Here is a 16,776-nt window from a genome sequence, read left to right as displayed (position 1 = left end):
TCCAACTGGGATGGGGACCCGTCCATGCCCTTCATCAACTCACAGTGAGGGGAATCCTCCAAACACAGAGGGGTTCAGACGCTCAGTGGCTAAAACAAATGACAAATGTCAGCTGCAGGCAACAGAAAACCCAGTTATTTTTCTCACATAATAAGCAACTCAGAGGGAGGCAGTTCAAGGCTGGGGCAGAGACTCAACAATGTCATTCTGTCTGTGTAGCATGTTGACTTATTGCCTAATGGGTCCAATGTGGCACCCTCAGCCAGCACATCTAGGTTCAAGACAGGAAGAGAGGGGCAGCACTGTGCCAACTGCGTCCTTTCCTGCTTTTATCAGGAAGGCAAAAGCTTTTCTAGAAACCCTCAACAGACACCCACTTATATCTCAGTGACTGGAATTGTCATGAAGCCAATCCTGTAAACAAGGGAAGCTGGAAAATTATCTAGCTGCCCTTCTCTCAAAGTGGAATTCTGTAATAACAGAAAGGAAAAAAATGGAGATAGAGCGAACAATGAGCACGGCTTCAATTAGCACAGAGCCTGAAACGGTCTTTAGAATCACCCACATCCTCCCCATGAGTTTCTCTAATCTCATGTGGTCTGGAAGTTAACCTCCCCCCAGGAGCAGGAGCTCTCAGTCCCCAGCACGAGTGGGAGTGGGGCGGGTTTGCAGACAGTTCTGCTGCAGAGTCCCTGTTTCCCATTCTCCTCAGCCTCTGTGATGTCACACTGGGACTTCTTTCCTTCCACCCTTAGCTGTGGCTTCTGAGGCTGCTGTGGCCATGGGGCTCCTGGAGTCAGCAGGGGGAAGGAAACCCGGTGGCTCTGATCTCCTCTGGGGGCGCAGGAGGTCCAGCCATGCCGCTCTTGAAGAAGCCCCATCCCCCCCCTCAGGCCCCACTTCCCTGGATCCTCCCGAGCCTGTTTGCTGCCTTCAATGTCATGCTGCTAGTGGTTTTCAGTGGACTCTTTTTTGCATTCCCGTGAGTCTACCACATGAGCTGGCATGTTTCTTACAGAAAGAAAAAGGAAAACAGATAGTGGTAGTGTGGATGCAGGGGAAGTTCAGAAGAGGGGTCAGAGAAAGAAGATATTCTAAGTGGAGGGAACTGAATGTGCAAAGACAGATGTATAGAGTACTTGGTGCATTTGGGAGCTGCAGGAGGCTGGGAATAGTGGGAGACGTTTGGTGGAGCCTCTAGAGATCTGTCAATAGCGTGGATGTTTAGAGCAAACGTTAAGGTCTGTGGGTTCTGAAAGGTGGACGGGGTCCTGAGGAGTTTCTGGCCACCCCAGATCAGGGCTGAGTCCTGCTCTGCTCTCAGTTGCAGGTGGATGGCCCAGAATGGGGAATGGGCCATTCCCATCATAACGGGTCTTCTCTTTGTGCTCACCTTCTTCAGTCTCGTTTCACTCAACTTCTCAGACCCTGGCATTCTGCATCAAGGTGAGACCTGGGCCCCCTGGGTGAATGAGGTAGCACCCTAAGGGCTCCTGCCTACACGGATGATTCCTGAAGGTACCCCTCCCATCTCTTCTCCTGGGGCCTCAGGACCCCTTCACCCCATGTCCTCATTTGCTTGGGCCCTGCTTCTAGCGCTTCATTTTCCAAGCCACTGAGATGTGGCAAAACACATCCAGTTGCCTTAGAGGGGTGGGCAGGGGCAGGTGGGGGAGAGAAGCCAGCTCTTCACAACCACTCAGTTCTCTCTTTCTCCTTCTCACTGCACAAACTCCTTAAAGCATCCATCATGACTCCAAAGACCTGAGTTCTCATAGTACTCCTGAGGAAACTCACCTTCCCTTTGACCGCCAGCCTCTCCAAGCGTTATCAGCTTGCTCAGCGGGGACCAAGGATTCCCCTGCCCACCTCCTCCCCACCCTTCCCGGAGCCCAGTGGTACTGTGAGGTTCCCCCCTGCCCTCAAGCCACGAGCAACACACTGATGGAAGAGCCTCGTGGCGCTGCCCAATCCTCTTCCCGTGCCAGGCTCCAAAGAACAGGGTCCCATGATGGTACATGTAGTGTGGGTGAACCACAGGGCCTTCCGCCTGCAGTGGTGCCAGAAGTGTTGCTTCCACCGCCCACCCCGGACCTACCACTGCCCCTGGTGCAACATCTGTGTGGAGGTGAGTGTCCCTCTCGCCTGCTTATCTTCCCACTCCCCCTCCCCACCCAGCACCTGGTCAGCACTAGGAGGCCCACTAACATGGGGGCCACTGGCGGGCATGAAACCACTTCTGGAACTGCTAAAGGTCTAGGGTGGCAGTAACTCCCAGCCACTCTTGGTCACTCATGCAGGTCACTGCCTCTGTGCCTACACCTGTCCTGGGAGGCTGGCCTTTGCCTGCACAGGTGCTGATACACACAAGGGCATCTGCAGCTATTCTGGGCTTGGTCAGGCCAGGAGGAAGAAAGGCAACCCGTCCTACCCCTAGGCTCACCGACACTAGATACCCAAGGCCCTCAGGATGGCTGCAACCCTGGCCTGGGAGCTTTGCCTGTCCTCCTCTGGGTGCCTGCTGGGCTCTGAGTGCTGTCTCTCCCGTTTGCACTGCCTGCAGAGGTCTGCAAATGTGCTGTCTTATGTGGTCCTTACCATGCTGGAATGCTGGCTGGGCAAGGGTGTTATTTTTCTCATCGGCTGGATGAGAAAACATATGCCCAGAGATACTCTCTGTCCTGTCCAAAGTTACACCAGGATGTGTCCCACAGAAGACCAGACAGGCCTTGTCCCTAAAGGCCTCTTGACAGGCGACCTTGTGAGCCACGGAGCCCTAACTAACAGTGCTCTAACCGCCGAAAAGCTAACGTCAGGGACTTTGTGGCTCAGGTAAGGCCTCAGATTTAGAGGCGACTGAGCCTTGGCCAGAGGTCGGGTCCTGGAAGTCTGGCCCCTCTCCACCAGGATTTTGACCATCACTGCAAGTGGGTCAATAACTGCATCGGTCACCGCAACTTCCGCTTGTTTATGCTGCTCATCCTATCCCTGTGCCTCTACTCGGGTGCCGTGCTGGTCACCTGCCTGATCTTCCTGCTGCGCACGGCCCACCTGCCCTTCTCCATAGACAGGGTCGTCGCGTATCCTCCAGGCCCACGTGGGGAGCAGTGGGCAGGACTCAGACAGCCCAGGGGCGGGGTCTCGGTAGCCGAGCTAATGGTGGGCGGGGCTGCTTGGGAGGCTCAACCTGGGACTAGGTGAGGGTGGGTGGGGACAGGGAGATGGGCAGGGCTAGGAGGAACTGCGACGAGGTGAGAAATCTAGCAGGGTCATGGTTAGGGGGTGTTAAAGGTGTCACGGGGGCTTGGACAGCGGGGTGGGGTGAGGTTTCTGCGGGGTTGGAGCCAGGGGAGCGAATGGACCGGGCTGGTTGTGGGCAGCGCTGTTTGGGGCGGAGTCGGGGTGAGGGGTGGGGCTCGGACGCACGTCCTCGGGGCTGCTCCTTAGCCCGTGGGCAGCGTCCTGCTGGCTGTCCCTGCTGCTGGCTTCTTGCTGCCGCTCTTCCTGCTGCTGCTGATCCAGGCCAAGTCGGTGAGCGCGGCCGAGCGCTCCTACGAGGGCAAGGTACGCGGGGCCAGAGCGGGGCGCCACTGTACCAGGCTGGGGGTGGTTATGATGCGCCTCGGGTACCTCGGCACTTTCCGCCCTTGCTCCACCACTGCGGTCCTTGGTGGCCTGAACTCCCTCGAAGGTGCCCCATTAGACCTTCCAGACCCAAGTTCAGCTGAAATTTCGTCTCCTCCTGAACCTCGGTGGTCACGCCACCTCCTGGGTGCACTGTGTCGAGGGCCTAATGTTTGCTGGGCCACGTGCGCATTATTTTGAGTGATGGGCGTAGAAGTGAGTAACGCTACATCCTGCGCTTGTGTTGGTAAAGAACCTGAAATCAGAATAATACCCGCCAGACACATGTGAACACTCTCAGGGGCCTGTCCTACGTTGAGCAGCACAGACGCAGAGAGGAAATTGAGAGTTCAGGGAGGACAGTGGTACAGAGTAGGATTTACCACGTACTGGTTTTGGATAGACAGAAGACAGGGGACGGCTTGCAGATGAGGGGCCAGCTTGCAGAAAGACAGGGAGCCTGAAGGTCTGTGAAATGAGGATAGGATGGTGAAGAAACAGTCTTAATTGGACCAGATAACGTAGAAGTCAAGTGGACTGCTTGGGGTTGGTCAGATTTAAAAAGACCCAGAAAGTCAGGTGGAGAATTTAGTCTTAGTGCGGTGGAAGTCTGGCAACCACGATAGGATTCTTGCTTTTTAAAATTTTTATTGGGGAATATTGGGGAACAGTGTGTTTTTCCAGGACCCATCAGCTCTAAGTCAAGGCGTTGCCCTTCAGTCTAGTTGTGGAGGGCGCAGCTCAGCTCCAACTCCAATCACCATTTTCAATCTTAGTTGCAGGGGGTGCAGCCCACCACCCCATGTAGGAATTGAACCTGCAACCTTGTTAAGAGTTCCGGCTCTAACCAACTGAGCCATCTGCCTGCCCACCAACAGCTCGGCGGCAGCTCCTTGTGTTCAGTCTAGTTGTGGAGGGCGCAGCTCACTGGCCCATGTGGGAATCGAACCGGCAACCCTGTTGTTAAGAGCTCACACTTTAACCAACTGAGCCATCTGGCTGCCCCAGGATTCTCTTTTTAACATACAGTAAAAGTTGCTCTTTTTTAGTGCACAGTTATATAAGTATTGACAGACACATAGAGTTGTGTAACCACCAGACGCAGAGAGGGAATTGAGAGTTCAGGGAGGACCGCAGTACAGAGTAGGATTTACCACGCAGTGGTTTTGGATCGACAGAAGACAGGGGAGGGCTTGCAGAAGAGGGGCCAGCTTGCAAAAAGACAAGGGAGCCAAGATTGAGAACAGTTTCATCATCCCAAAATAATTCCCTCATGGCTTATTGCAGTCAGTTTCTTTCTTGGCCTATAGCTTCTGGCAACCACTGATCTGTTTCCTATCCCTATAGTTTTTCCTTTTTCTGAGTCTCATATAAATGGAATCAGCTTTTTGAGTCAAGCTTTTTTCACCAAGCCCAATGAATTTGAGATTTATCTATGTTGTTGCCCATATCAGTAGTTTCTTTCTTTTAGTGCTGTATATGGCTGTAACACAGCTTGTTTATCCGTTCGCCAATTGAAGGATATTTGGGTTGTTTCCAGTTTTTGTTGATTATAAATAAAACAGCTATAAAAATTGGTGTACAGGCATGTGAATATAAGTTTTCATTTCTTTTGGGGTAAATGTTTAGGGTTGGCATTGCAGGGTCATATGGTAACTGTATACAGAGGGTGCCAAAAAAATGTATACACATTTTAAGAAAGGAAAACTATTAAAATTGTAGTACTCAATATATACTAATAACAAAAAATTAATACAAGTCACATTTGATTTCTGCAATTACAAGAGGTGCTCAAAGTGGTTACCATCAGCGTCCAGACACTTCTGATTACAGCGAACTACTGCTTGAGCAACGTTGACCAAAGTGTCCACTTGTATACATTTTTTTGGCATCCCTGGTATTTAACTTTATAAGAAACTGCCAAATTGTCTTCCAGAATGGCTGTACCATTTTGCATTCCCAAAGCAATGTATGAGAATTTCAGTTGTTCTGCATCCTCACTAACATATGGCATTGTTAGTTTTTTTTTTTTTAATTTTAGCCAGTCTAATAAATGTATAACAGTATCTTATTGTGGTTTTAATTTACATTTTCCTAATGATTAATGATGTTGAGCATCTTTTCATGCTCTTATTTACTATCTGTATATCTTTGATTAAATATCTGTTTCAGCCTTTTGCCCATTTAAAAAAAAATGAGTTGTTTTCTTATTGAATTTTAAAAGTTCTTTATATACTCTAGATTCAGATATGTGTTTTGCAAATATTTTCTCCAGTCTATGGCTTGTCATCTCATTTACTTAACAGTGTCTTCCAAAGATTAGAAGTTTTAAATTTTGATGAAGTACATGGTCTGTTTTTTTTCTTTTATAAATCACGCTTTTGGTGTTGTAATTAAGAAATCTTTGCCTAAACCAAGGTCACACAGATTGTTTTATATTTTTTTTCTAGAAGTTTTATAATTTTAGATTTTATAGTTAGACCTACAATTCATTTTGGGTTAAATTTTGTGTTGAAAGGTATGGCTCAAGCTTTATTTTTTTGCATATAGGTTTTCCCAGCATCATTTGTTGAAAACACTATTCTTCCATTGAGTTAGTTGTCTTTGCACATTTGTCAAAAATTAATTGACTATATAGGTGTGGATGTATTTTTGGGTTCTCTATGCTTTTGCCAATGCCAAGTTCTTGATTAGTAGCTTTATATTAAGTTTTGGAATCACACAATGTGAGTTGTTCAATTTTGTTCTTTTTTAAAGAACAAAATTTTCAAAGTTCTTTTGACTATCCTAGTTTCTTTGATTTTTCATATAAATTTTAGAATCAGCTTGTCAATTTTTATTAAAAAGTTTGCTGAGATTTTCATTTGGATGACGTGGCACCTATAGATCAATTTGGAAAATTGATATTTTAACAATATTGAGTTTTTGAATTCATGAACATGGTATACTCCATTCATTGAGGTCTTCTTTGATTTCTTTTATTAGTGTTTTTCGGTTCTCGGCAAATAGATCTTGCATATGTTGTGTTGGATTTTTTCTAAGTGTTTTACTTTTTTTGTGTATTATAAATTTCAAAAATAATTTTATTTCCATTTGTTTATTGTTACAGTCATGCATCACTTAACTATGGGAATACATATGAAAAATGCATCATTCGGCAAGTTTGTTGTGTAAACATCATAGAATGCACTTACACAAACCTAGACAGTATAGCCCACTACACACCTACGTATAGCTTATTGCTCCTAGACTACAGACCTATACAGCATGTTACTGAACAGTGTAGGTAATTGTAACCTGTTGCACTGTGGTGTTACAATGACTGTGATGTCACTAGGTGATAGGAATTTTTCAGCTTCATTGTGGTCTAATGGGCCCACCATGGTATATGCTGTCTTCTATTGACTAAACTATAGTTATGCAGCACATGACTGATAAGAAAATACAATGGGTTTTCTTATATTGGTCTTGGATCTTGCAATTCTGCTAGACTCACTTATTAGTTCTAATAGCTTTTTTGTCGATTCTACATAGAAAATGATATTACATGTGAACAAGGACAGTTTCATTTCTTCCTTCCCAACATGTACGGCTTTCTTTTTCTTTTCTTACTGCACTGTCTTGAACCTCCAATACAATGCTGAGGAGGAGTGGTAAAAGTGAACATCCTTGCCATGGGATTCCTTCAGCAGGACAATGACTTGACTAAAGGCTACTTTAGGAAGACTGTAGTGTGCCACCTCGGTGAGGGAGGGGCTGGAGTCATTGGACAGCTGATAGGACAGCAGCGCTCTTTGCCCACCATCTCCCATCCTTCCAGCCACCACTCAATCACTCTACTCCACCCATATTTGGTTCCCAGACCAGCTGTGTCTCTCAGCCCTTACTCATCAGCCCCCTGTGGTCTACATGTCTTCTGGCTCAAGCCTCAGTCCATCATTTCAGCGTCTCTTGGGCAGCATTCTCCCTTGCCACATCGTGTGGTTTTTCTAACCCCAGGTCAGGTCATAGGCCTGCCCTCTCTCCACTGTTCAGAATGAGGCCCTCCATATCCAGGATCTCCAACCTAAGAAACCTAAATGTGGTCTGCACTCTGTAATTCACCAGGCAAAGCTATTTCCCATTATCTGCAGACCCCTTTACAGGTACCTCCATCCTACCTCTATCCCCTGACTACAACTTCTCCTGGGGCCACTGCTTGGTGGTTGATAGCAAGGGCTCTGGTGCCAGACCACGTGAACTCAAATCACAGTTCCACAACATACCAGCAGGGAGATCTTCGATATGTTATTCAGTCACTTGGTACCTCAGTTTCCCCATCTGTAAAGAAGGGGGCAGCATGGGTTAATATGCATAAGTCACATAGAGCAGTGGTGAGAGAATAAGCGCTGTATATGCTGTTATTATTGTTATCACTCCTGCCCATCACCATTTATACATATTCACGTCTCTCTCATCTTAAAAGCAAAGTAAAAGCCTCCCTCTACAGCATAGGCCTCCACTCCATCTGCTGCACTCTCCCCTCCAGCTCTGCCATATTTCCTGAAAGAGTTGGCTGTGCTCACCAGTGCCATTCTTCACCTTCCTTGGCCCACTTCGGCCCGGCCTCTGTCCTCACTGTCACACTGACATTGTACTCTCCAAGTGGCCAAAGCCAGTGGGCAGCCCTCAGACTAATCTTGCCCAACTGCACACAGCAGCTCCTGAAACTGAATGCGCCTGCAGTGGCCCTTTCCCAGCCTTTCTGGCCCAGCTTGCTCTGCTTCCTGGGCTGCTGCTCAGCCTGCACCTTGCAGTCTTGGCCTGCTGCCTGCTCTTCCAGCAGCCCAGCGCCTGGAACATTGTTAAAGACCCTCAATATTTATGAGTAAATGAGTGAACTTACAAACAAAGGAATCCATAATGCTTTGAGAGACAAGGAAAGAGAGAGAAGCCTGATGCCCTGATCCCTGGGAGATGGGGATCGAGCTAAGGAGAGAGTAGATGGGGTGAGAAAATGCCCACTTTGGTTTTGGTCCTGTGGACTGTAAGGGCGGAACATGGGATTAGAGCAGGGACCCCGATCTGGAGCCAGTGAGAAAGGACAGTCTGGAAAGTTCAGAGCTGTCCGATTCCATTCACGTCTGAGAAGGTCCCATGTTGGGGGAGAGAGGAAGTCACCCTGCATTATGAATTTGTTAAATAGTTATCCTTCCTTTAAGCATTGAAGCATTGACATTTTTCTATACTTTATGTACATCTAATAAATCAACATTTATTTCTCTAAAATTCTGAGTGTAGATTTGATTAAATGCTTCAAACGATTGAATTAAAATTGCAAATATAACATCAGTTTTCCTTACATGCTCTAAACACCTTTAAGTAGACAGAACTCAAAATATCACAAAGGTTAGTGTTGCTTTTTGGCAACAATAGGACATTCTGGAGCTGTCTTGACTTTTCTTCCCCCAGGTGTCAGCTTCCCTACATGGAACCCTGGTTTCTTTTGGTGGAGAATAGTGTTGAAGATCAAAGTCTTAGTAACAGTGGCAAGGGTGACAGGGGAGCTCGTGGTGCTGCTGGGCCACTTTTGGTCAGACCAACATTTTGTAGCTAAGGCTCTTAAAGTCTGAGTGAGACTCAGCCAGCACTAGAAAGGAGGAGGGAGCTCAGGAAGGGGGCGAGGTCCATGGGTGGAGGGAGAGGGTAAGGGAGAAGGAAAACCTGGTAAGGAGTGCCCAGGGGAGGGCTTGACCTTTGGGCTTGACCTTGACTGCATTGGGTGCTTCAGCACAGATTTTCCAGGGCCATGTGATTTTGGTTAGGGAAATATGATTGGGCCCCATGCAACTGCCTTTCCAGATGGCGAAATTCAGTGAAGCACAAGTTTAGAGAAAAATGAGATGGGAAATTATTGAAGTGGCGGGAGCAGGGTGTGTCTGTGTGTATGTGTGTGTGTGTGTGTGTGTAACTGTCTTTGAAGCAGTTTGGCATCAAAAGGAAGATCTGAACACTGTCTGGAAGGACGCAGCAGGAAGTTGTATATGGCCAAAGGAGACAGAAATGGGAAGGATACTACAAAAGTGGGTACAAGGTGATGGGAAGGATTCCTGAGAAGGCAGGAGAGGTGGGTGCAGTGCCAGGGTTGCCCGGAGAGAGCCACTCAGAAGTGAGTTGGGGGAGGCCTCAGCTCAGCCCTGGGCTGTGCTGGGCTGACAAGACTCGGGGAAGTGGGGCCAGTGGGGGTGGCCTGACCAGTGCTGTTGGCCCTGAGTTCTTCCTACCCTCACCCCCCTCCAGTGCCGATACCTGCAGGGATACAACCCCTTCGACCATGGTTGTGCCAGCAACTGGTATTTAACAATTTGTGCACCGCTGGGACCCAAGTGAGTTGGCAAACCAGAGGTCTGAGCAGTGGCCCCTGGGGCTGGTGGGGCGTGGTGAAGATGGGTCATCTCCCCTTGCCTCTTAATACAGCTCCCAGACCCTTACACTCACTGTTCTCATTCCTCTGGAGTTTCCTCCGGGATATTGTGGAAGCCTTGGGAGCCTCTGCACTTCCTTGCCTCTGTAAATTCTTGTCCCAGGAAATGGGGTAGAGGGACACTGCAGTCTGGGTGAGACTGGCCGCAGCTCCCTGCACGGCCAAGCTCAGGGACGTGTGCTTCCCAAGCTGAGGAGGCATGGGGACCAGGCTGGGGGGCCACTACCCCTTGCGTCTGACTCATTGATCCCCAGGTACCTGGCTGAAGCTGTCTGGCTGCAGAGAATGGTGGAGCCTGAGTGGGTGCCCATGCAGGACCTGCACTTGCCGATGTGCCCCTCCTCGCTCAGTCCCCCGGTCCTCCCTAGGCCTGGGTCTGCCTATCACCCCCAACCTCTGGCTCGCTACAAACCAGGAAAGGGGCCTCCAGGGAGTGGAGAGGCTGCAGCTCTCCAGGAGGTGAGGAGTGTATTTGTGTGTGTGTGTGTTGGGAGAGGGGCATCTGCGGATTGAAGAGGTGTCGGGGTAAGCCTCTCCCCCATGTTGACTGTCCTTGAAATGGAGCACTCAGAGCTCCAGGGAGGGGGATTCTGGACCTGAGGAGTGTTGGAAGTGGATTCACAGACCTCCAGAATACACCAGGGCTCCCTGGAGACAGAAAGGGAAAAGAGCACACCACTCACTGCCTGGTTAGCCTTGGGCCAGTCACGTATACCTTCTGGGCCTCAGTTTCCTGGGTTATAACGAGGACTGAGACTAGCCCAGTGGTTTATCATTTTGGGGGGTAGAGTCCTTTCTTTGAAGGCAATTTTTACTCTGGAGCATATGGCGGTAAAGCCTTAGGGATGAAGTAGAGATAGAGTGACAGTCTGTGGTGCCAGCCCTCTCTCTTCGCTCTGCCCCGGGGCAGTGGTGCCTTGGACAGTTTTGTGCCTCCCAGCAGGTGAGCCCTGAGCTGTGGGGTGGGGGCTTGGGAAGAGCCCCGACACCCCCACGCGGTATTCAGCTCCATGCAGGCCCAGTGTTGCCAGTGCTGCAGGCGGCCCCCCGACGAGGCTCACCCCTTCACACCCCACGATGCCAGGAACGCCTGCACCTGAACCTCACCTCCTGAGCCCTGTCTTTACCCAAACCCTTGGCGGAAGTGCCGAGACCCCCCTAAAGCCCATTAAACACCCTTTGCCTACCTCCTATGATTGCCGTGCTGCGCATGTCTTTCCAGGGTGTGAGGGAGCGTGGGGTGGGGGTGCTCCAAGGGGTTGGAACAAAGACCCTGGGAGGGAGATGGATCCACCACTAGCTAGCTCTGCGACCTTCGACTAGACTCTCAATGTTTCCCTCATCATTAAAATGGGGCAACGTTTCCCCCATTTTACTGTGGTAAGAACCACAGTGGCTGCGCTGGCCCCCTCCCTCCCAGGGCAAGAGATGATGGAAGAGAAAACCCATCACTGTCGTGGATGTCAAGCTCCGGGAAAGATCCTTCCCCGCCCTGCCGCACCCTTGTCTGGCTGCAGGGGGCGCCCATTGCCTGGAAATTCATCCAGCCCCCGGCACTGCCGCCTCCTGGGCGGTTGGGGGAAGGCCCTCAGTCTGGGAGTGGGCCCTCCCGCTGCCTCATCCCTGGGAGGTGGAGGGTGGGGGTCTCCTCCATCACAGTCCAGCCCTGCGTAGTTCCTGCTAGTGGGTCTCACTTTAGTCCCTTCCTCGTGTTGGGGAGTCAGGGCCTGTCCCTGGGGTGGGTCCCAGGCCCTGTGAGTCTACAGGCCCCCTGAAGGGTGGGGGGGAAGGGGGTACGTCAAACTGTGGCTCCTCTAGGGACCAGTGTGTGACCTTGAGAATGGAAATAATGGCACCTTTCTGGAAGGTTATCAGAGGATGAAGTGAGGTGATTCATGCAAAACACCTGGTATACAGTAGGCAAACAATGAATGCAGCAGTGTGATTATAATTATTTTCTCCACACAGCCAACAGACCGCTCAGTCTTTCTCCAAAGACCACTTTCTCAGAATTTCCTGGGTCCCCAGATCACCCACTTGGAATCGCGGGGTGGCGGGATGAAATCCTGAATATGAATCAGGATTTGTATGGAACGCTCCATGTGACCCTGCCACCCTGAAGTTTCAGTACTGATATCTTAGGAAGTGAGGATGGGCGCCACCCACTGCTTCCTGCCACCCTTGTGTCCAGGTGAAATCAGGGTGTGATGAAGGTGAGGTCTTCAGATGAACATCCCTGAGGCCTGTGGAGGTGTGTGTCTATGTGGGCACACAGGTGCTTGTGCGTTAGGGGCAGGAGCTTCTGCTCCAGGGGTGCCAGCCCAGCCTGGGGAGGTACGTGACCTACATTGTACGACATGGCTCCAGTTCTCATATGCTGAGTTCTCCATGAGGCTGCACTTCCCTCTTCCTCCCATCCCAACCGTCTGTGGCAGCCTCGGGCCCTTCCTTGTCCTGCTTCGGACTCATCTGTTGCTGTGGCTCTGGCTTTCTGAGCTCCTGACTAGGCTTTCTCGATTCCAGGGATTCCAGCTCTTTCTCATTCCCTTTGCTCTGGTCCCAAGTCTCTCTCCAAGTCCCAGGCCCTCTTGGGGCTCTTTCCTTTCCTTAGCTCTCACCCCTGCTTTACTGAGCAATGCCCTTGAGTTCTGGGGAGAGGTGAAGCGTACTCCCTGGCATACAAAGAGGGAGCCCAGTTTGGGCCTTGCTGTAAATGGCTGAAGTGGCCACACTTAAAATTCCTAGGGCCCACATTTACAAGTAAAGCTGAAGCCGCTTCACGTAGTCTGGGAAGCCCGCCATACATGGTCGCATGGCAAGGGGAGGAGGGCTTGAGGCCTTTATAGCCCCCAAGCCCAGGTGTGTATGTGGCACATGAGTCTGTGTGAGTCTCCTGCTTGTGTTCAGGGGCCACAGCTCAGCCCAGGCTGCCTGGCACTGAGGAGAGGTGGCGAGAACGGGGCACCCAACAGGACTCGCAGGCCTACTCCCAAGTGGGAGTCCTTGGGGTGGCTTGGGCCTGGGCCAGAGTGGAAGAGGACCCAGGAACCTGGGCCAAGGCCTTGACGGGGAACTATTCATGGAACTGGCTGCGTCAGGAGTGGCACCTGCCTGGAGCCCCAGATCCTCAGGGAGCTGAGAAGGCCAGGCCCAGGCGCCGGGGAGGCCTAGTCTTGCCCGGCCCTGCTGCTCTGCCTGGCTCAGGACTGCACTTAGTGATGTTTAAAAAAAAATCGAACTGAGTAAATCTGAAGATCTAATTGGCTTTATTAAATGATTCATGAATTAAGCAGCATCCCATCTAGCAACTTAAAGGGCGTTCTGAGGGGTTGTATAAAATGAAAGGTTTTTGTAGGAAGAAGGATAGGGCCAGGGAGCTATTAGCAAAAGAAAATAAAGAATTATTTGGGGGCCAGGATATCTTTTTAGGGGGAAGAGAATGGGAAGGGATTTTATCACTCAGGTTGCCTTTTCTTTCTCTGGGGGATAGAGAGGGCCTACGTGGTAGATTATTGATGCTTGTCTAGAAAATTCCAGACTCATTAAGATTATATTTCTGGGAGAGGTTGAAACTGCAATTAGATCAGGTATTAATCTAGGTTTGGTGTCATGGGCTTTTAGCATGAGTGATGCCATTTTGAGCCTACGGTTTTCTCTTTAATACCAAGTCCCTGCCTCCAGCTACACAGGGGACTCCCAGTGTCAGCCAAGACTTTCCAAGTCCTAAGCCAAGTGTGCGTCACCTCCCCTGACAGCCTGGGCCTCGGTTTCCACACAGGGCAAGGACATAACTTTCCTCAGATTCTCAAAGGAGGCCATGGCCCCTCCTTCTCTGGGATGTAGAGCTGGGGACTCTCTAGTCTCTACCAGCATGAGATTTTTAGGATTTCTTTAGGAAAGTCGCTTGGAGCAGACTCGTCTCCTCCTTGAGGGGTAAGTGGGACCTAGCTCACACCTGTTTTTGACACTACCCCCGACACCTTCTCTCCTAAGCATTGCCCCACCCCCCAGAGATTCTTTCCTATCATGCTGGCAGCCTCAGTTGAGCTGCACCTACTTTTGTTTTCTGCCTCCTCCCCATTTCTCCTGAACTTGCCCTTGATTCTCAGACATGCCCCTCGCAGGCCTTGGCCCCTGATAAGAGGAGGAGTGTTATCAGGGCCTAGTGTTGGGGCCTGCTCTGCACACACCATGAAGCCATGCCATCCTGCCTTCCCCTGGGCCAGAGCCAAGGAATGACCCACACCCTGCAGGGTCGCCACGTGACCATGCATCTGGAACTCCTCTGAGAGGTCCCTAACCCTCCCTGGAAACTGATAGAGGCAGTTGGACGCTGGGATGGGGAGCCAGGAAGCACCTACCCTCTCATCACGGTCAGAGCATGTGGGGAAGAGACTGGGCTGGGAAGAAGGTATCACTCAGCTCTGCTCCCAACCAGTGCTATGAGAGGAAGTCACTTCCCTCTGCGTGGCCTCAGGTTCCTCAGCTATAAACAGGATGATCGCGGCTACCTCACAAGTAGTCACAGAATCCGAACTTTTTAGAGCTAGCAGGGACTCAGGGGTTCCCTCATCCAGCTGGCCCTCCACCCCCAATTTCTCACATGGGAATCAGAGGGGGAAGGGATTGCCTCGGATGACATGGAGTCCAAGGCAGGTGGCGCTCTCCCTGTTTCCCAGGCTGCCTCTCCCGTTCCTGCTCCAGGGATCAGTCCAGAGGGGTAAGGACTTGGGCAGTGACCACAGGGCCCCAGCCTCAGGCCCCCATGCCCCAGAGCCAGGCTGTGCATTTCAGGACAAGGCCTAGGGAGCTGATAAGCAGGCCAAGCTTAACTCTGTCTCCAGCCCTGTGCTGAGAGTGATAATGACTCCCTGCTGCCTCCCGCTCAGCCCTGCCCTGCCCTGCCCTGCCCTGCTCGCCCCTCCCAAGGGGCCCTGCTTGGCAGGGACAGATGGGGGTTGCAGCAGCATCTTGGGTTGGGGGGAGGCCAGAATCCTAACACCTCACAGGGCACAGGGCCCTCGCTGGCTGACCCTACTGGGCACCTGGGCAGAGCCTGGAACCACGTGGTACTCTGACAGTGCTAGTTCCTGCGTGTGGAGTGTGACTGAAGGTTTGCCAGTCCCCATACTGGGTAACAAAACCTTTATTGAGCACTGCCTGGGCCAGGGCCTGTGCTAAGTGCTTTGTAGGATCGCCTTACTCCTCCTAAGAACCCTCTGAAGTTGTCATTCTTGTTTTGGAGATGAGAAACCAGCACTGAGCAAACAAGCCGCGACTCCAAGGTCACACTGCTTCTGCGTGGCAGAGCCAGCACTCCTTTGGCCTTCACCATCGCACTGTGTTTCACAGGCAGCAATAGTCTGTTTCCGTTTAGAGCATGGCTAAGCCATGTGCTCTGGAGCCAGCCCGCCTGGTGTCTCCACTGTAAGTTGGATAATTGCGTCTTACAGCGCCTTTTTGAGGATTCATTATGCGGGCGTGTAAAGAGCTTGGTACGCACACTGACACATGGCAGGTGTTAGTCGATGGTACAGTAGGATCCAAGCGATGCCCAAGTCAGGACTTTATGATCTGCCGGGTTCTTCTGGATGCCGGGCACAGGGCAACAGCAGCCCGCTCCTGTCCAGTTTGGTGTGGGTTCCATAGTGGCCGGGCAGCAAAGGTGAGGGGAGCTGCTGCTTAAGGGAGGTTTGTGGTGGGGTTTACAGAAAATCAACCAAGTTGGTGCCTCCAGGCCAAAGGGAAATGGAGGTGTGGGCTCAGAGTCTTCAAGGGAGCAGCAAGGTCACCCACCCAATGGCTCTGCCTTCCCACATAGGAACTTCCCAGAGGAGTTCCTATTAAGAAAGCATCTTGTTGCTTCTGTTTTGTGGCAGCGCAGTGTCCCAGGCTGAAGGAAGTCCAAAGCGATTGTGTTCTGAGCCTTATGTCTAGGCCACGACGACAGCCACTGCCCGCTGCCCGCTGCCTCTGCACATCCCAGTGTGTCTCTCCTGCCTGTCTTTGCCTCACCTCTTCTCACCTTTCCGCTCTGTCTCCTTTCTCTCCCTTGTTCCTCCTCCTCTTTTTATAGCCATTCGCCCTGTCTGACTCTCACTCTGGCTCTCTCCCCCTCTCCCCGCAACCTTTCCTGGACTGACTACAGCTTCCAGGAACACAAAGTAAACTGTCTGACAATTTTCAAGTATTAACTTTCACTGTGATTCCTGGAAGCCCCTGGGCCTGGGTATGGAAACCTGCAGAAGTCTGGGCCAGGCCTGCACAGGGCGCCTTTGTCTCAGACCTAGACTTCCTCCTCTGAGCCAGGCACACGCTTTCCCAGCTGCTTTCTGGTCAGGCCGTTTTGCTGCTGAAATTGGGGATTCCCAAACTGGAAGGGGCCTACTGGCTCTCTGGCTTATTTCTCAGGGAGAAGAAAACCAGGGCATTGGGGGAAGAAGTGTAGCAGGGCTTCCCCCGGATCACATATCTAACAAGAGGCAAGGCGAGTCTGGATCCCAGATCTCCTGCTTCTCCGCCTTGCCACCACCCCGTGGTGAGAAGCCAGATGGGTCAGAAGTCTGGGCTGACTCCTTCCCCTTCTGGAGGCCTAGTGTCTTGGCTCCGGTGGGGAAAATCACAACAGTGAGGACAGTACAACAATATCGGTTGCTAATTGTGGGCTAAGTGCTATGCTTGCATTATCT

The 16,776-nt window shown here is 51.0% G+C and overlaps 1 protein-coding gene across 1 annotated transcript; it reads left to right on the top strand.

The window, feature by feature from the left end:
- Nucleotides 1-857: 857 nt before the first annotated feature.
- ZDHHC19 (zDHHC palmitoyltransferase 19) lies at nt 858-13,329 on the top strand (the record flags this gene model as incomplete). The annotated part of the gene is made up of 9 exons (XM_081079010.1): nt 858-982; nt 1,325-1,446; nt 1,989-2,128; nt 2,908-3,080; nt 3,459-3,564; nt 9,904-9,989; nt 10,342-10,546; nt 11,605-11,770; nt 12,995-13,329. The coding sequence occupies 9 exons, from the start codon at nt 858-860 to the stop codon at nt 13,327-13,329; spliced, it is 1,458 nt and encodes a 485-aa protein (XP_080935136.1).
- Nucleotides 13,330-16,776: the final 3,447 nt, after the last annotated feature.

The sequence above is a fragment of the Rhinolophus hipposideros genome (genome assembly GCF_964194185.1).
Source record: "Rhinolophus hipposideros genome assembly, chromosome: 2".
Taxonomy (NCBI): Eukaryota; Metazoa; Chordata; class Mammalia; order Chiroptera; family Rhinolophidae; genus Rhinolophus; species Rhinolophus hipposideros.
Note: the sequence above shows the minus strand (reverse complement) of the source record. Positions and strands in the feature narration are given on the sequence as shown.